This window comes from Homarus americanus, unplaced genomic scaffold (assembly GCF_018991925.1).
Source record: "Homarus americanus isolate GMGI-L3 unplaced genomic scaffold, GMGI_Hamer_2.0 scaffold50281, whole genome shotgun sequence".
Lineage (NCBI taxonomy): Eukaryota > Metazoa > Arthropoda > Malacostraca > Decapoda > Nephropidae > Homarus > Homarus americanus.
In genome coordinates, this window is record NW_024742338.1 from 2,346,292 (window position 1) to 2,367,320 (window position 21,029).

Below are 21,029 nucleotides of genomic sequence, written 5' to 3' on the forward strand. Positions count from 1 at the left end.
TACTACCCCAAGAAATCCTTAGATACCCTTGATTTTGCAAATGTTTTGCTTGCCCTAAATAAGGTCTGATTACCCAAAAATAGTTTATCGCTCTGGGAAAAAATATCGGATTTCAGTATTTTGGATAAAGGATGCCCAACCTGTAATACTTTATAAAAAAATTCAACCATTTGTTTATAAAGTGAATTAAATACAGTACAGTATTTCAAAAACATAGCTAACTTTTACCTGCACAACCCTGTACATACTGTACTGTACAATGTTCCATCACAAACACACAGCCAAGTTAGTTTAATCAATGTAATGAGAAAGTAATCTTATTTTTCTGTTTCTAAACTCAGAAAACTAGAAATACAGTAATGTAGATGCATGAAGGAAAAATATATCCCCGCCATTCATACGCAAACATTTTGGTGGATAAAACAAAAGTGATAATAAAACATATGAGTCTTATAAAATTCTTTATGTATGAATACACATGAGATGTAGTACATATCACCAAGAGACACAGGAAAACAAAATAAACTGTCATTAAAGTACATTTACACAATAGATATAACCGCAATCATTCAGTTTATGGACCGACTCTTCCACTGGTACCAAGAACCTCACCGTGGTGACGTACGCCTTAACAACAACTATCACAATTTGTTCCCGGCGATGGCCCACACGGTCTACACCAACTACGTAGGTCTAAGATATAGCGAAGAACTCGTGCGTCATCGAGAGAACCGTCTGCATCGGAGGCTACAATAAGCACCATAAGCATGTACTGATATTCTCTTCTGTCCTCACCACAACACAACACATGACATGCTAATACTGCACAGACCTTCATTGACCATGTCAACAGTACTGCACAACACCATCCTCTACATAGCATGTAAAGGGACTTTATTACTACATAGTTCTTCATGGAACTATATAGTAAAAAAATCATATTATCAGTAGAGCTTGGAAAATGTCAACATGCAATCTGTCACTCTAATCAGACACAGCATCATTCTAAGACAAGCCAACAATCCTGCAGTGTACAGTTCTATATCAAAGGTAAAAGTTTTACATTGTACCATCATTACCAGAAATGGTAAACTCTAGTACAGTATCTGGCTGTACAATCCTAGTTGGTATAAAAACCTGTCAAGTGAGATAAAAAGAATCACTTCAATGCAGCACGGCTCAACTCTGAAAGTCAGAATAAATGACTACACTGATGATGGACAGTACTTGAAATATATATATATACAGTATATATATCTATATAGGTGTATATATATATATTGTAGAGTGTATTTGTATCTAACATATGTCACTGTTAAAAATGAATGAACCTGACCTTGACCAGTAATTGGCAGTCATATAAAGCACCACCTTAAGTGGAACAAACCAACAGGTCTTGTGCTTCCATTGTTTATATAGTCATAGATCAACATAAACTCGGTTGCATTAAGGAAGTTCTCACAGATGGATCATGTAATGTTTGTACCTTAATGAGTGGATAAGTGTTACATTATCTAAGGGACTTCTAATATCTGTCAATATCATCAATAGGGCAACCTGAATTTTATTGTACACTGTAATTCTGGATAAAAAAGAATTCTCACTCAAAACTTCATTAATGAGACTCAAACTACTCCTTCTATAAACAAAAAACTTCAAATATCTGTAAGTGGCTCTGTAGTCCTAAGTGTATCAATCAGTATCTAAGTTACCAAGTAGTGTTTAGCATGGAGCACAAACTATCATCTTATACATAATGGATGCTTCAAAGGTCTTGGCCCTTGAGTCGTTTAACTGTTTGTCATCAAGTGTTCAAAATACAAGACATACTATCATTTATTTCTCAAAGCAACCCCAAGAGAAGAGACGGTAGGTACTGGAGTGTTGAAGGTGGCCAAACCAATACATGTCAACCCAATACTGTATATGAACACTGACTTGACCTAATGATAAAACCCTACAGAGCTAAACTTAAAACACCATTACTGTACTGTACATACAACTGTAATGATGGCCAAACATACCTCAGAAATATTACAAAACATGACACTCGCTGTATTAGTGATGATGGACTTATGAAAAATAAATAAATTTTCATACATTGTATTGTACTGTACTGTTGTGGACATGAATACAAAAAAAAATCAATTTGTGGTGTGGAAAGAAAATGTCAACTTTTAATCAACCCCTCTATGTGATATTGCCTAGTCTCCACCTAGCCTACCCTCCCTTACACCAGCTTCCTCCCTCTCTGCTGAACTCTTTTTTTTTTTCCACAATTGTAACAAAAAAAAATTACACAAACACCTTCATTCAACTCAGGACTATTACAGTACTTGTATTAATAAACAAAAGAACAGCACAACACAGGAAGTATATTGATTTCTTGGCTTTGTTTAAACTTTATCAATGCACACACATCATCTCTCAAAGTACCCTTACAAGAGGAGAACTTCTAGTACTGTATTACACACACACACACATGTACAGGTTCTCTCCGATTCGGTGCTTAACAAGTGTCACACGATTAACAACAACAAACAGACCTGGATAATGAACTTGTTCTTTCCTATGAATCAACCCGTATGACTTGACAGAAGGTAAGTTAAGATCATCGACTCTGAATAAAAGACGTTGACCAACAAGGACCAAGTGAAGAATTTTCCCTCTTGGATTTGTAATGTCCTTGTCCTTGTCCTTGAATTATAATGAAAACTTACCAACACTAACTTAAAATTCATTATCAACAATCCACAATTCGATGTCTAGTCGAGAAAATATCAGACGATCAATCATGTGGCTTGTTATTTTTTTTAGATCTTTCCCTTCTTTCATAATAACTAACTCCCCAAAGATCCCCATGAGCTTGGTAAGGTGTACTGTACGAATTATGTCTTTTAAATCTTCAGAGGGATGTGCAATTCTATAGAGTTTCTCCACTTACATACGTCTAATTATACGCATGTGGTAATCAGTCTTGTCGCTAATTAAAACTTAGATTTTTCAGAGCCAAATCTTTTGCAGGAAATGAAAAATGTGGTGTTTTTATCTGCATCATAAAAAGAGCTCCGTGTACCCCATGTAGGGCAGACACGCTCGATGGAAAGTAGACTGATAAACTGAGATATCAATCTGGACAAATGTAGCATAATTTCTTTAAATCCATGTTAAAATGTGTTACCTGCAGCTAGTGTTATATTGCTTGAGTTTGAGTAGTTGTGTTAAGTTAAGTTTGGTTAGGCATAGTCAGGTTGGGTTTGGTCTGGTCTGATGGGTTAGGTTATTGTTCAGACTTAGTTAAGTTTGGTTAGATTAAATTAGATAAAGTTAGGTTAGGTTAAGCTGGGTTAGGTATGTTAACTAAAGTGTTCTCTCTCAAAAGTCACATACGAGAATTTTTATCCAAACCTCAAGTGTCAGTTTAGGTAAGCATGTCAACTCTAAAGTGTCAGTCTAAGTGTGTCAACCCTAAAGTGTCAGTCTAAGTGTGTCAACCCTAAAGTGTCAGTCTAAATAAAAGTCTCGATCATGAACTGACAGTCTTATACTGTATTGTGTTATGAACAAGATAAATGTCAGTCAGTCAAATGTTGACAGTCATCTCCTACGCCAGTTAAATCTTCTCCGGATCTTACATCCATTTCTTACAATGACATCTCTGGTACATGTTTGTATTAATAAAGTTATTCTATATTTTTCACACACCCACCCATATTCTTACTTACTGTAGTTACCAGTAATATATTGGTTAATCTCTTTATTTATTATATGAGATAAAAAACAATCTCTTGCTATATGTGCCAGGTAGTGTGGAGTTTGACACATGGTAATGTACTCTGGAGACTGTTGTGCCAGTGTAAATGTCTGAGGTAATCTCTGTCTCATTCCCTTACCCACTCCTCTCCCCTCCCTACTCTGCATACAGGAAATGGCGAGAGATTAATGAGAGATTAACTGTACGTATAACTAGAAGCCTTTATCTGTTGTGACTTTTGTCTGTGTTGAACGTACGTATTTACAGTACTATTCTTCTCTCATTAATTATACTTGAAGACAACCTGGGACTTTGCTGGTCTTTGACACACAACTCGGGGAAGTACAGACCAAGGATAGCTTTTAACCCTGATGTTTCATGATTCCACCTGTAACCACTTCAGTTTAATATAAACTGAACCACTGATCACAGATGTAAAAAAAATAAAATAAAATAAAAAAATTAATAAAAAAATAAAAAGAGACTTGCATTGTATAACGGTAGCATAAATACACTCACAATGTTGAGATAAATAAACAGAGGTGCCAGAACTGAATGTAGAGATGTGTGGGCCCAGAGATCCAACTTTCATATGAGCTGCTGTGGTCACAAAATAGTCGTGTGTTTAATGGGTGACACTGGTCAAAGTTGCCACTAGACAGGTGTCACCTACTTGTTCTCCTCAGTCACAATTTCTTGTAATGTAAAAATAATAATTTTTCTTATAAAAAAGATATCAATAAGAATATGGTAAATAAGATATACCTGTACATGCATACATACTTAGATTGTGACAAAAACATGTCAAAACCCTATAGATAGACTATGAACGCCCCAGATGCACCCACTGGCAACCATCCCACATGAGTAAACATTAGAGGCCAGACAACTACCTTAAAAAAGTGAGAAAAAAAGAGAAATAATAACATAACTAAATGACAGAGAAAGGAATTCTACAGTTTGCTAACAGATAATAACAATGCAGAGCTCAGCTACTTAAATGTAACCTTCCAAAGCCAACTGCATCCTTTATCTTATTGGTTATATAAGATCTATTTCATAAAAGTGTTAATGTAGCTTCATGGTAGTTCCTCCCAGACCTGCCATCATTACCAGCGGCTCACAGGTAGCCAACCATCAGTGTTGAACTTCTCAGGATCAATTGCAACTTGGCATCGAGTCGGTGATCAGTGATTCATGTCACCGGTGAAGTGCTGTTAACAGCTGGCTGGATTTTCCCATTTTTCCAAAGAGCTAAAGTCATTTCTTGCTAGCCTGGAGATGGTTTGGAGCATCAGCAAACATGTATTTGAGACGGAAAGCTTCGGCAACTAAGAGACTGATCTCACTGTCGGACCAACTGGAGGTCGGCAGGTTCTGAAGCAGCAGCATGAGTCCCTGTTGAATATGTCCATCAGTTAGTTAATACTGAGAGTGGTTCTACACAGGAAAGGCAACTAAACCTCCCTTTTCCAGAATAAGCAAATATACTGTAAACTCCCTCTAACCTGGTTCCCCTTGCAAACTGGACTGGGGTCCAGCACTGTACACATGTATCCCCAACCAGGAAATCACAACTAAAATCCAGTTAGTATGGGGCAAAGTTTGCATAAGTCAGGGCTGCCACTATGGTGGCACAGGAGGGTAACTCAGCAACTACCTCTGAAGAGGCAGTGGAGATGGTTGCTGAGGAGCAATAAAGTGAAGTGTCTAAGATATATATATATATATATATATGGTGTACAGTATTGTACATACAGACCATGAAATTAGCAGTGAAAACATAATCTCCGCTCCACCTTCAGTGACATACATTGTAAGTGTCGTACAATCATCTCCTGCCTCAACCACCTCCTCATCTCAAGATTCAACTGCCCTCATGATCAGTGAATAACAAGTACAGTACTTTATTATTATCTCAACAAATATATCATGGTGCAGTAATAATGTATACCAAATGAAACTCTTCTACTTTGTACAATTCTCTTATCATTCTCCCATTATACTAGGTTATCGCTACGAGCAAAAATATTAAAGGGAGCAAAAAAGTGTCTAAACTTTTATCCATAACAGCTGTTCTAATAGTGTAAGAAAGATGTACTTGGTACTAATGATCCGGAATAAATGATCTTCAAGTTTGCTTCAATAAAATATCCTTACACAAAATATTTTGAAAATACAGTATAATGTTTATACTGGAGTCTATAAAATCAGTTGTAATTAAGTTAGAAACACATTTTTTAACCAAAATTGATCATGAATACTTACCTAATGTTTGTTTAAAAAAATATATATACAGTATATGAGAGGCAATTAAATGGAGGTATTTTGGGAGTGTGAAGCTTGAATGGAGCTGTGTCACAGCCAAGACAATACACACTGCTGACAGGTGTACTAGAGCTCCCAGCAACAGCAGCCACTCAGTGACTCACTGAGTACGGCTGAACTGAGAGGGTATGAAAGACAAATGGAAATTTTTTTTTTCATAGATGTTAAAACCGCAAGTGGCTAAACAGCGTTCATGTGCTGTATAAAAACCACGAAAGTGTTAAGTCTGGGTTAAAAATTATAGTAAGTTTGGTGTTCTTAGGTGGCTTGAGTCAGAAAACCCCATCCTATGGAATTTTCCAACCTGCAATATCTGTAGACAATACAGACACCCACCAAATCCAGACAGGCCTTCCCCTAATTACACTGTACAGTCGTCCAAATTAGAGAGTTTACTGTATATCCAGGGTCCTCAATCTAACTTATCACAAGAACCACAAGCTGTGACTCACAGACCATTCTCAAAGTCAATGTGACATTACATAACATTGAAATCTAGTCCTCATTAAATGGATTATCCACAGCACTAAGCTACATTGAGATTGGATAAATGTACTAATAAATCCAGGGAATACCCATCAAACATCATCAAAGAGCCCGAAGTGGAACAAATGAATTATTTAAAAAGATCAGCCCTCACACGCATGGAAGAACAATCTCTGCCTACAAGAACAAGCTCTGTATGAAAACTTTGGTATTTATTTGTAAAATATAGAATTGTTATGGGTGACCTTGTCCTGAATTTTGGGGGAGTAACATTCACATTAAATAAGAAGGGAATTGGAAGAAGAATACTAAAGTTACTTAGTGGAAAAGAACTATTTATCAAAGAGACAGATAGCCAGTCAGACACAACACAGTAACATAGTACTGCATGCTCCTCAATACTGCACGTAAATAAATAGTATCTCTACCTGAAAGTCCCTCTGGGCCATTAGATGTTGTGAGAAGTACTTGAGGAAGGCAGCACACACATAGAGCACAAAGTGAGAAAAACCATCTGGTTCTGCATGTAAGGTGTCCCAGAGCCGTACGGTGCACCCCAGTGGCATCTCGCGCATCAGCAAGTTGTTAAACCAGCGGAAAGAGAACTGAAGGTAGTCTATCTCGTGCCTCTCTAGGTGCTGGTGGAGACTGACTGTGGGAAAACAAGACAAGGAATCAATAACTGTAATGATCTGTTAAATTGTTATGGAAATGTAAGTCATCAAAGCCATTCATGTCTGTCGTGCCATGAGTAACGTCTCATGACGGAGGGACGTATCTGAATAAATGTCATTGCAAAGAAGTGCAGAAAATGGTCGTTAAACAATGATAATGAAGATAAGAGATAGATCCTTAATTGTAATCAAGAAATAGAAGAAAAAAATATCTCAAGTGAATCAGCCAGGGTTCACTTTATAAATGACGGGTTGAAACAAAACATCCTATTTTATTATTGAAGGGGAGTGCTGAGTGACCTATTAGAGTGGATCAGCTAGAACATGCCCTGACAGAGCCTGCCAATGGAATTACTACAGACCATCTTCTCACCCATCAAACCAAGGCTGAATCAATACTTTGAATTCCCAGCCTTGAAGTGAGGCATCAGGTTCACCATGACAAATGCTATCAGTTGGTCCACTTCTCCATCAGACTTGTGTCAGTCACAATAGGGACCCCCAAGCTTTAATCCTCATATCCTCCTGCCAATAAGGACCCCCACCCAGGGAACAGTCTGTGCTTTATCCATACAACTATCAACATACAATAGTTACAAACAAATTACCACTAGAGGAAACAAATCTATTTATGTCACGTCCATTTGTTTTAGTTATAGTTTTAAGGAATCCAATACAAGAAACTCTGACTTTATAATTTATTCCCTGTAGGCAGTAAAGACTAACTCACCATCAATTCTCTTCATAAGTTCCCCAAGTTGTTGAACCTTGGTCTGTATTCCCGGCTGAGCGAAGGTGTAATTATCCTGGATGCCGTCGAGAAGCTTGGACATGCACCAGAAGCTGTCCGCCTCCACCACTGCCCGGTCTTCCTCTGCTATTAATTCCACGTCGTACGTGTCTAATTTCTCTTCTGTCGTGTTGAAAGTTGTGTGGTTAAAAGGAGGAGGAGGAAGAAGAAGAATTAGAGAAGGAAGATAGAGAATAAAAAGGAGGAGGAGGAAGAAGAGGGGGAAGAAGCAGAAAAGGAAAAAATAAAAAACAGAAGGATGAGGAGGAAGAAAGAAGAATAAGAAAAAACAAGAGGAGGAAGAAGTAGAAATGGAAGAAAAAGAGGAGGAACATCATCTATAGAAATCTCACATTCATTCAATGTTCCTTTCCCAAACATCTAATCATTATCATATCTTTGGTTTGGTTCTAAGACAACTTTCTCGTGCACAGTTTCCCCTAATTTCCTGCAAATGAATGACGTTTTTATCTAACTCTTTTAGAAGTCTTTTCCCACTATAGTGCTAGATGATGCTGTGATAAGAGTTTTATTCCACCTCAACAAGGACCTGGATAATTGCCATCTGCTTTGTGGGTCACTTTAACGATGAGACACACCGACATATTTCACCTGACAATTAAACACCCGAATGCAAGCCTAACCCAATGCTAACTTAACCTATACCTAACATATAATCTAACCTAACCTAATGCTAACATAATCTAACCTAACTTCTCCTAACCTCCCCACAGGTAGTAACAGGGTTTCTCTCTCCCTCTCTCTAAGCACTATTTTCTAGGTGTTCATTTCTGTTCTATCACTCCGAGAAATAAAACATTACAGACACTATTTTTCATATGAAGAATATAAGTCCAAATTAGTCTATATGTCTATATTTCCCTTTACTTATTACTGTAATTAATTTTCTCTACATTGTCAAGTGTTAAAAGACTACATCAACATTTCTGAGTGTTGGCTGAGACATAAATACAAACTGTTTCGGATGGTTTTCTCACAGAACTAAACACAAAGGAGAAACAAATGAGGTGTATAGAATTAGCAAGGGCTTATGTCTGAACATCTCAAATCATCTCAAATTTCAGGCTGTAGTGTATGTTTTCTGCCCCCGTTTAACTTATGGGGATTGCACCATACTGGAGGCATACCCACGTTGCCCGACATCATTAACTGGAAAAAGAATACTGGGGCTATGGACTGATATATAAAATGGGAAATTGAGCAATCCGGTGATATGTCCTTGCTATTCCAAACGCCTCAGATGAAATAACCATAATTCTATGATCCCCCAACAACCAGAGATCATGTCTATGACTGTACCAGTACCTCTGGGAACCACTTCATGAAGGAAGACGATGAAAAATGGAGTGACCAGGTCATTAATTCCTTGAACATAACCTGAGGCCGGATGCCTGATGGCCCAAATGTACAATATACGCTCAAACATCTCCTGCACGATGGTCTGCTGGAAGAGAGGCACCAGAGGGGACATCCTTGGGATATCTATGTGGATCTGGAAAAGAAGAAGCAGAGCATTAATGTATCAATCACAGACAACCTATGACTATATCAGTGGCCCCAACACCTAATATTATCAATCACAGACAATCTATGACTATATCAGTGGCCCCAACACCTAATATTATCAATCACAGACAACCTATGACTATATCAGTGGCCCCAACACCTAATATTATCAATCACAGACAACCTATAACTATATTAGTGGTCCCCAACACCTAATGTATGAAGGCAGGTCACCACTGTAATGTTTCTGAAACCTTCACATACTCTTTCACCGCCATCATCAAGACAACCTAACTAACTTCCAAAGGCTTCTAGGTTTGTTTTCATGACATCTGATACTGAGGAACCTATTTCAGCTTTTAGTAATGGGGTGTTCTGTAATCATCCTCTATGTGACATTTGAATTAAAAGTACAAAGAAGAGATAAAACTAATTATGAACTTACAACAGGTTAATTAAGACCAAACGATATGCAAAATCACATAAGGCATTTCTTGCATTATAAATCTAAAAATTACTATCATTCATTATCAAATTTATCGTTTAATAAAAGCTATCCACAGCACACAGTTACTAAGGACATCCTGTGGAACCCCGACGTATCTAAACATAAAGGAAGCAAATATGTTCTTAATTTTATATCTTGCATCACTTGTGTTACTGGTTTTTCTATTTTCTACACTGGCGTTTTTTTTCTTCTTTTTTTTCTTCTTTTTTCCTTTTATTCTGATGCCCTTGTTTCTGCTGCTGCTATCAAAGATGAGTTAGTTACTTTCACAGCCAAACACCTCCCCTTACATCCCTCTGGTACAGTTCAGTAATCCATCACCTTACACAGTGGATATGTCCCAACACAGATGTATTCCAGGATATATTGTGTTTTCTCTAGAACAACAGGTCAGCAGCATTACCCAGAGTCACTACACATCCGAGGTTCTGTTAAATTTGCACCTACATATGAAAAAATATAGGTAGGGTAGTTATATTTAAAGTGTGTGTAAACAAAATATGTACTGCAAAAGGATTAATGTACTGTAGATCTGATCCACTTTTCATATTGGCGATACAGTATAGCTCTTCTCTCTCTTTCATCACATCTCTCCACATTCTCAAACTCACGAAGAAATTAAACCTCACCTGCCTAAAAGTGTCCTGGTAAATATCTTCGTGGCGGGTATCATAATACTGCTTCACAAAACTCCAATATTCTTCACGTTTCCGCTTCAGGGTATCTTCCCGCCTCTCTGCATTAGCTGGGAGGTAACCCTGTCACAGTGATGAAAGGAAACAACATATGAAAATACAGAAATATATACAATAATGCTCTAGGAAAGGTAATATTAAAAATCTTATTATGAAATTATAACCCCCTTCACTCTGGGACACCGCTTTTAATATTCTTGGTGACTAACACTAGACAATTTTATTCAGTACAGAGGTGATCCCATGCACAAGGAGGCTAATATATAAAATGCCGTCATATATACCTGGAGTCACGTAAGTCATGTCATTTACCACCATGCAGAGAAGCCACCTAATCACCGCCACACAGTACAAGACTTACATTGAGGAGTCTCCACGTGACGGCTCGCACAGGAGGCGCGATCCCTGACCAGGAGAGTTTCCGCAGCTCCATTAAGTTGGTGCTATTGCTGGAGATTAACTCTAGGAACTTCTCTTGCTTGACCATGTCTCTCTCATTACCTGGAATAACACATGGGAGGTGACATTTGCTATAAACCTCTCCTAATACTGTACTGTATACTGAAAACTTATACCTGGAATCCAAGAAAAAAAAATGGATACGCACTGCCTTACAAATATTTTGTGGAGAATATGTGAATATATGCATTACACCACCAACCTTGTCCTTAATTGTTGTGTGAGGTCTCCCACTGTTGCTGTTATATGAATATTCATGTGATCTCCACAAAAACCTGTAAGGCAGTGTGCACATAAATTTTTGGAGACACTGTATAAAAACTGCAATTGGAGAAGAACGTCATGAAAACTACAGTATATTTATAGAGATGTTTTGGAAAGCAACATTCAACTGAGGGAAAGTTAATTATGGCATAAACTCTAATTAATAACCTAACCTATAAAGTAATGAGAGAGAAAGATTGAGAGAGAAGAAAAAAAGAGAGAACAAAGAAAGAGGAAACAGTTAAATTTCTTCTGTAGCATCATTTGTCTATGAGTAAAAGTACTAATCCTAAGTGACTGACAAACTAATTGACTGGTAAACTAACTGACTGACTGATCGAGAGAACTTTTAAACAAACCTAAACTGCCACAACTTATGACGGACTCTTAGATCTTCACTGCAGTACGAGGTGAATGACATACTTTGTAATTATTATCCCCGACTAGAAGTGGCGTTGAAGTACTGCGGGAGGGAGTGTGGGGTATGGGACGGAACAGAGAGGCTAAAAGACAAGTAAATACTGGTTATAAGAGAGTTGATACCAGGAGGACGACCTGTTATGTGAGGTGGGTGGGTGAGTGGGGGGAGGGGGGCAGAGGGCAGTATATACCAACTCTCCATGTACCAAGTCTTCAGTACACAAGGAGACAACAGTGAGGGAAATGCTACAACTTACCCGCCTTCACTTCTCCAACTTAAAAAGATAGGAACACATCCACAGCTGGAAAGACCGAGGGCACCCTAGGCACAAACTAACTACCCTTAATATAGGTGACTATTAATATATCCATTTGGCTGCAGCACCCCAGTAATACTATACTGTACGTCCTAAAAATCAAATTAATAATTAATGTACCCCCTGGAGCCTAGCATAAGATGTAAAGAGGAAGAAACTCTATACAAATTACTACAGAACTTATTATTAAAAATCACCAAAATATACAAATAAAATTCTCATGTGGTGCAGATGGTAATATTCTTGATGAAACATAAAGAGAAATACCAGCAGAGTTGAAATCGGAGACTGAAATCCATTATATATATCACAAATGGCCTAATACTAAGTGTTAAGCTGTAAGAGGTCAATTGAATAGCCAAGCAGTGTAAGTATATTTAATTAAAAATCACCATCATATCATAGATCAATTGTAAGAGCATTAATAATATTAATAATAAATCTATTAATAATGAGGAAATAATTAATAAAAATATTAAGCAGATTACTGTAGTTGGCAAGGGAGAAAAAAGTGGGCAAAGGGTTAACTGATTAGCAGACACATATACTAAGAGAGTAGCGAGTGAGTGAGCCAAGAGCGTGGGTGAAGGCGTTAGTGATTGGTTAGTAAAGACGTACTATAACAGATCAGTGAGTAAGTGAGCCAGCCAAGTGTGTGGGTGAAGACATCAACACATTATGACATATCAGTGCACGAGGGAGAGAGAGAGGTGGTGTGAGGAGGACAACCGGTGAGTGGAGTTGTTTACCCGAGGTACTGATGACTGGAGTCCTATGTATGACTGCTGCTGATGGGTCTAGTCTGGACAGAGGGAGGACGCCCTCAACTGTTTGTCGGGGGGGAAACACAACATATCCATGACATCAGTATTAGGATCAACTTATAATGATGGGTAGAGGATATGCTTCTAGCTCCAGGGTAAGAAATGTACTGTAACAATGTGATGGGGAACAAGGGTCATGGTCCCTACCTGCTCCGACAACTGTTATTAGATAAAAAGCATATGGACGTGGTGACAATACAGTGCTGTCTCCGGGATCCTATATCAGGCTCAAGTAATGTAGCAAGCCACAAGCTGTGAAGCTCAGGAGCAATAAGCATCTTCTCTCAATGGCTACAATTAAATGCTTTCCTGTCTGAGTGATTATACTGACATGACCATTAAACATTTTCCAAATACACTGTAATCCATTTTATATAATCTGTTAGTCAAATGAATTAACATGCATTACATCTCTCCTGCAGACACTCCTGGAAGATGACCGCACACTCTTCATGAGACTGGTTATTAGTACATGCCACACATGCATCGATACACTCCCACCCTGTCATAACGTTTAATGAACATGACCTCCAACTATCACCAACATTCCTACCCTCACATAAGGTTTGTGATCTCGTTATCTACTCCTACTCATAACGTTATGGATCTCATTATCTACTATATTACTAAAACGGTGTGAAATTTTTGTCTGGCTTACCTACTACAATGCAAAGTCGATACCAATATATTATACTTCACTTAAGCATGATCGACCAACCTTATCACAAAACCTCACAACTCATCTCATCCAAGCAAATTTTTTAGGTAAATGACTAAACAATAAATTCTAATCTCTTTTGCTGTTTCTTATATTACAAGCATTTTAATTATACATGTTATCCTTGCCATCAAACAATTTTCTGTTCTTCATGTGTTTTGCCAAGTGATTCCTCTGTGGACTAATTTACTAACTGACTCCATATTGATAAAGAGATTAATACAACCATGCTTCAACAATTCTTTACAGCCTCTGCTTACTTTTTAATTACCCAACACCGTTGCTTATTTTCATGAGGTAAATATAACTACATTTCAATAATTCTCTTTAGCTTTTTACTTTTTTGGGTCAATCAAACAGTCTGTTTATGCTCTCTTATCACTATGCACCAGAGCAATAGACGATGAAACTCCATCACAAATACCAACTCAACCTAACCAACGATTACTTTCTTTCACAAATTTGCAATCCAATCCTCTATATGAAGACCATTTTTCTAATGTTTTGCACCAATGGCCTGACTAACCCGAGGCAAACAAGAGGACCCACCATCACAGCACTAAGACCTATGATGACCAGCCAGCTCAACAACATGAATAGCCTGGAACTGAACACACAATGATTCCATTCATCTGTCTGTGTTTCTGACCATTTATTCCCTCTGTAAACTTGAGGGTTGGGTCCAGGTACTGTGCTATCTTCCTCCAATATATCAGCCGTTGGTCATCTGGAGGCAAGTGGTCGAATGGGTGCCAACCAGTCCACGACAGACCAGAATCTAAGCTGACCATTAGAACAAGGGCCTAGTCCAAATGGTGGGGCCCCCTCTCCTAATGATCGTGTAAGGTTGGGGCCTATGAGAACTAGGGACCCATTTCGACCTGAAGCATCATCACCTCTATCACATTAAAACCACACCTCTTTAGACTGCAAATGCATGTCATAGAATATCCTGATATCATGATATGACTGACCGAAATGCTACTAGGAGTGATGTGTTTATGGCTCAATGCATGAGGTGCAATTAGTATCCAGTCAATTCAATCAAATTTCTCTCATGGAGAATAACATGAGCTTACTCGCTGGCATACAAGGTAACACACCCGCGGAAGAGTGAATATTGTTGACTGGCGGATATGTTGTTACTTCGACTGCAGGTGCTTCTGTAGGGGCTATGGAAGGTTGGATCTGTTGGTGGAGTTCCGCTAAGTTACTGGTTGGCATTTGCCCAGATCGATGGCTGTTGATCACACTGAGGGCTGCAGACTGAACCATCCGATTTGATATTTTCACATCTGGAAGACGAGAAACATCACAATACTGTATATAATAAGAACAATAAGAAGTCTGCCCACATTTGATGCCTTACTTCCAGACCTACAAAAAGGTGGATAATGATAGATAATTTTAGGTACCAGTTACTACAAAGAAATTAGTCAAATATAAGTGAGTCTTATATCACTGAGCATAATGATTCACAACGGTGAGCTTTAGGGCATTTCACACAGAGGAAAAAAAAAGATTATCCTCCTTTACAAGAAAGCAAAACAAGCCGAATCAATTTTGTAGATGTACTAAAAAAAACTTAACAGACTTAATGTTTATATCACCTACAGTACCAGCAAAATGTAGTCAATGGGAAAGATAGTTTTAAAAATAGGAAAATGTTTATTCTATTGAAGGGAAAACCTGAACATTCATGATCTTGTGAGACCTGCACTGACCAGAATGGATGCAGACTGTACTGTATGCTGGGACACACTTCCCCTAAATACTGCATACCCCATTCCACCACAATGACAGGCTGTCCTGTGACATACACAAGGTCTGAGTAGGTATGCCACATGTCTCGGCACTGAAGCAAGACCTCACATTCACAAGGCTTCACCTTCACATTCCCCCTCAACTTGTATGTGACGTATGATGGCCGGCCTATGCGGCTGACACTATGGGCCAATTTGTAAATAGTTACAGTCGGCAGAAGAGAGGGGGGGACACAGTACAGCTAGGAGGACCATGCCCTTCCTCCCAACCCTTCGTCCAGTACCTGATATAACGCAGAACTCATCATCTCCACAGTCCCAGGCGTCATTGACTGACTCCTGGTAGTCCTGGAAGCTGTCACTCGGCTCTGGCTTCTTTTGGGTACTCTCCTTGCGGGGGCTTGACCTGAAAAATTAATACAAATATGTCACACATCCAAAAACATAAAACTCCACACAGAGGCATGACCATATATATATATATATATATATATATATATATATATATATATATATATATATATATATATATATATATATATATATATATATATATATATATATATATATATATATATATATATATATATATATATATATATATATATATATATATATATATATATATATATATATATATATATATATATATATATATATATATATATATATATATATATATATATATATATATATATATATATATATATATATATATATATATATATATATATATATACTGTATATATATACTGTATATATATATATATATATGTAGATATACACAGTATATATATATCCTGACCTTTACACTGTTGAGAGTTCACTAGCACACAGAGCCCTTGTATTGCTCTTAAGTTTCTATCGTCAGAGATAGCAGATATCTTCCAAGAGAAAAATCATTACCGTATCTCTAGCATGAAGTAAAATAACCATCTCTCTCTAAAGGCACACTGAGCAGCTACCAAGAGAGTGGTTTGCCCATGATATACACAGAGATTACTGTCTCGTATACAGCTTGTGTACACTGTAGTCATGTGAGTCAAAGTTAAGTCCAAAGAGGGGAAAAAATAAAAGAGTTATGTTCCTTGGTCTCAAAACTCCACATTAACCTCTCAAAATTTTCACTTTTCACTAAGAAATACATATGCCTGAAGGTGTTAAATATTATCAATAAACATTACTGAACCCCCCACACACAAACACACTACTGTACTGTACTGAAGATAATCACAAAGGTAATAAAGATAACTGTATCGTGTACTGTACTCACATAATCTGCTGTCCACCGGTCAAAGGGTGTGGGGGGCCTTCACGAGGCCGGCGTGTGAGGTGGTAGTCACTGTATGTAAATTATGAAGAAAAAAAGTTAAGCCCCTGTGAAAGCTGATGAGGAAAATAAATGTTCGCGAGAAGAATTGGCTACTTTTCAACTTCTCACTGGACACGACGGTGAGTGGCACCCTGGGAGGTCTCGAGCATATGTAGTGCCCCATATCTACACTGTACCTTTATGCCAAAATATTCAAATACACTTCATCAGTCTTAGATAAAGCAATTGTGGTGCAATACTGAACTATAAATCATAAAATTCTGTACACAAATTATCAAGAAAAAAACAAGAGCCCTTTAAAAATAAATGAGGAATCAAGTTACCGGTAATGAAAATGACTCATCTTCATATGATCACTGGGCAGACTTGTAGCAGCTCTGGTCAGTAACTGAACTAATTCACCACCACCTGTTGCCTGAGGTGATTCACTGAGTCACCATTATTCCATTATCTCAGGTTGACCAGAGGCAGCAGCATGGCACGCACGCACGCACGCACGCACGCACGCACGCGCACGCACACACACACACACACACACACACAGGAACATAATGAGACACGGACAAGAAGAAACTACATAGTGGTTGTATTTTCAAAATTTAGTACTGTAGTAGTTACTGGTTCCCTTAAATTTAATTACCTCATTTACTTCTAAATATGAACAGCTTTGGGCATCCACAGGATATATTTCAGCAATGGGCAAAGTTAACAAAATGGCAAGAACTGTACAGCCTCTATACAAAATCTGCTGACATATTTGGTGACCTTTATTGGCATGCAAAAGCAAAATTCTTAAGCAATTATTATACTATACCATCTTCTCATATTTCCACAAGGGGTAAATTGTTTTAAAAAAAAGTTATGCTCAGTATTTTAATTAATGATTTTTTTTTTTACTGTACGTACCACAATTGCATCATGTAAAAGGAGGTTGTGTATTTAAAATTTTGAGGTCTAAACATACGTCATCCATGAGTCTGGGAGATATACAACAGATGCCTCAGACACACACCCCACGTGACCACCGTCCTGTACAATGGCAACTCAAAAGACGGACAAATTCTCTCGGTAAAATTGATTTCCTCATTTATCTTTGCAGTTGCTACCTTTTTTTCACATTTCACATACTACAGCTTATGTACAGCACAGCATTTTTAAACTTCATAGTACCATAATTCGCATCACACAGAACTGAATTTGTGCATCTCAAATTTTGGCCAAAAAGCATGTGACGCATTATATATCTATATAGAAACTAGTGTAGCTATTTTCCACAGATGGAAGGTTTATTGCATCTCATTAACCATTTTTACCATACAGCAGACTAGACTATGAACACCCCCAAGTATCTTCAGGAAACTTAAAACACCTCAACTACCCTCACCAAGATTACAGGTTTTTTCTAAATACTGTTCTGTAAGTCTTCGTTTTATTCTTTTACATTCAGCACTCCTCCCTCCCTCATATGCTCCACAAAAGTCCTGTAGTCTCCCAGTTAAATGAGTTTTCAATATCTGTGGCTTCTGATCCTATCGACTTCCTCAAACTCTACAGCCTACACAATGAATGACAAACTTCCTCATACTCTACAGCCTACACAATGAATAACAAACTTCCTCATACTCTACGGCCTACACAATAAATGACAAACTTCTTCATACTCTACGGCCTACACAATAAATGACAAACTTCCTCAAACTCTACAGCCTACACAATGAATGACAAACTTCCTCAAACTCTACAGCCTACACAATGAATGACAAACTTCCTCATACTCTACAGCCTACACAATGAATAACAAACTTCCTCATACTCTACGGCCTACACAATAAATGACAAACTTCCTCATACTCTACAGCCTACACAATAAATAACAAACTTCTTCACACTCTACAGCTAAACAGTGAATGACAAACCTCAATTCATGAATACCAAAGTGACCTACCCACTGTAGCTTTAACACTAACAGCAGAATAGATATTGCATTCATGAAATTCCCTTGTATGTCTAAATAATAATTAACAAGACATAACGTTTACCTACATGTCTATTTAATACAATATATGACACTAAATTTCTTTATATGACACTAAGTTTCTTTATGACAGTAAGTTTCATTTCTTGCCTAACCTGAGGTGAATACTACATAGCTTACAGTTTATTCACAAGTTTTCACTACTGCCTGATAACACACTTAGTATATAACTATCTACCGCTCAAAGACGGTGACGGCAGAAGCCCTTACTTGGGAGAACGCGTGATGGGAGGATGCATGGCACCATATACAGCTCGCATGCTGAAATACAAATAAAAAGAATGAAGTCAGTCATCCTCCGACAGTGACAAGCTAAAGTGACTGACACACACACACACACATATATCTACTACGTTAGCATTTCAATCTGGGATATTTTAATAAGATGCACAATATAAGCCTTCTCACTAATCTATAGCCAACACTAAACATTCAAAATTCCTCTCTAGTCGTATTGTTCAGGCAGCAGCACCAACTTCCTCATTAATGAGTGATAAACTAATGTGGGGAGCTATGACACACGACGATGAAGGCTAATTAAATCATTGTTTAATCGTCTTGAATAATAAAAAATACACGAGCCTCCCGTTATCCAAACAATTACAACAAACATCATTTCGAGACACAATCGGCTGTTCTTGTTACTCGTTATGAGGTAAGAAGGCCACTACATCCATGAGCTTAAGTGTAGAGTACTGTATATAAACTATCACTGATGTAACTCTGGCTCTGGCATAAATGCACCACTGAGTAATGTCAAACTTTAATAATAAAAATAACAATAATGACAAAAATATATGGTAATAATAATACGGTAATAATAATATTTCTTCAGTCAAATCAACGGACAAGTTTGCAACTGGTGGCATGGACGGTACATAGACAATGCAGGTATACAGTTCTGGATGTGTATAGACAATGCAGGTATACAGTGCACACAGACCATATAGGTATACAGTTTCCATTATACAGTACCTAGACAGTGCAGGTACACAGCAAGGCAATATAACTAAGGATAGCAGACAGTCATCAAATGCTTAGTTCCAGTAGAGTCCTTTGGTCTGTTTCTCCTAAATTAAACATAATTCTGTGATTTGTTGGCTTTCATTTGTCAAGAGTGAGTGAGTGTAGCACATGAAAGCAGTGTTGTACTTATTTCTTTGGTAGTAAATTCAAAGTAATGATTAAAACAAGCATCCACGACACATTACTTGAAGAAAATGCACAGATGATTGTTTTAATACAGGCTTGGACAAAAGAAGTACTGGGAGTAAAAACAAAAACAAAAAAAACACCATCACGGTCTACACATCTTCATTGCTCTAGTGAAGTAAAGAACAACATCACTTAACGATGGCTGGTTGCAAGAGGAACTAACTACAGAACCCAACCATGCACTACTGAATACTACAGAAGACTCAGTAGCTCATTCCTGCCATAACCAGATATCACACAGTAACAGTTTCTCTTACTTCACTGTGGTACTGCAGAGGAGGAGGGAGAGGATATTTACTCTTTTAGCAACACATCATTAAATTTACGGTAGCTGGAACTGTACAAGAAGCATCACTAACCTAAGACACAGCATAGCCAATATTAACACTTTAAACCTAGATAATTACGTTCCATCACTAAGACTCTTGTTACTTCCTGGATATAAAAAAGGAGTGAGAGAATTTACGAATTGGTTTAACACTCGTAAAAATTTCCACTTTGAATAATTTTTTTTTTAAGTTTCCTGTCGATTTACACACCAAAACACGACAAGACAACCACTCAAACACACACCCACGACACAAGTACACCATCAAGTTATCCTATATCTTACATAAAGACAGGAAGCCCCCCAAAGACAGTGACTAAAGCGAGATACAGTTTAATAATAGGAGGCGGGGTTCAGTCTGCTAGTGACCACCAGACACCTCACCTCTTATTTCTCTCCTTCTCAACCTACCTCCCCGGTACCGACTTGCTATTCTTCTTCCAAAAGTTCTTTCCATTCTGGGGATCAAGTGATTGCATCTTATGTGGCTAAATAATGGAAGCACAGCCAATATGGGGGGGAGAAATGAGGGTTACATTGACCACTTCTCCATGTTTGCCAACACAATACCGGGGTGGCGACACTCTCTTG

At 37.8% G+C, this 21,029-nt stretch overlaps 1 protein-coding gene across 7 annotated transcripts; it reads right to left on the bottom strand.

Annotated features, from left to right (window-relative positions):
- Positions 1 to 448: 448 nt before the first annotated feature.
- On the bottom strand, positions 449 to 21,029 carry LOC121876879 (TBC1 domain family member 22B-like). Of its 7 annotated transcripts, none has more exons than XM_042382407.1 (12): positions 20,850 to 21,029; positions 19,106 to 19,156; positions 16,801 to 16,869; positions 15,812 to 15,933; positions 14,868 to 15,059; positions 12,972 to 13,049; positions 11,124 to 11,263; positions 10,697 to 10,825; positions 9,359 to 9,545; positions 7,973 to 8,155; positions 6,997 to 7,220; positions 449 to 5,152 (listed from the first exon to the last, which is right to left on the bottom strand). In XM_042382407.1, exons 1-12 carry the CDS (start codon positions 20,915 to 20,917, stop codon positions 5,015 to 5,017), a joined length of 1,581 nt encoding a protein of 526 aa, XP_042238341.1. In that variant the 5' UTR covers positions 20,918 to 21,029; the 3' UTR covers positions 449 to 5,014. The 7 variants fall into 7 exon arrangements, with proteins under 7 accessions (XP_042238341.1, XP_042238340.1, XP_042238342.1 ...); XM_042382406.1 differs by having other exon boundaries at positions 14,844 to 15,059; XM_042382408.1 differs by lacking the exon at positions 19,106 to 19,156 and having other exon boundaries at positions 14,844 to 15,059.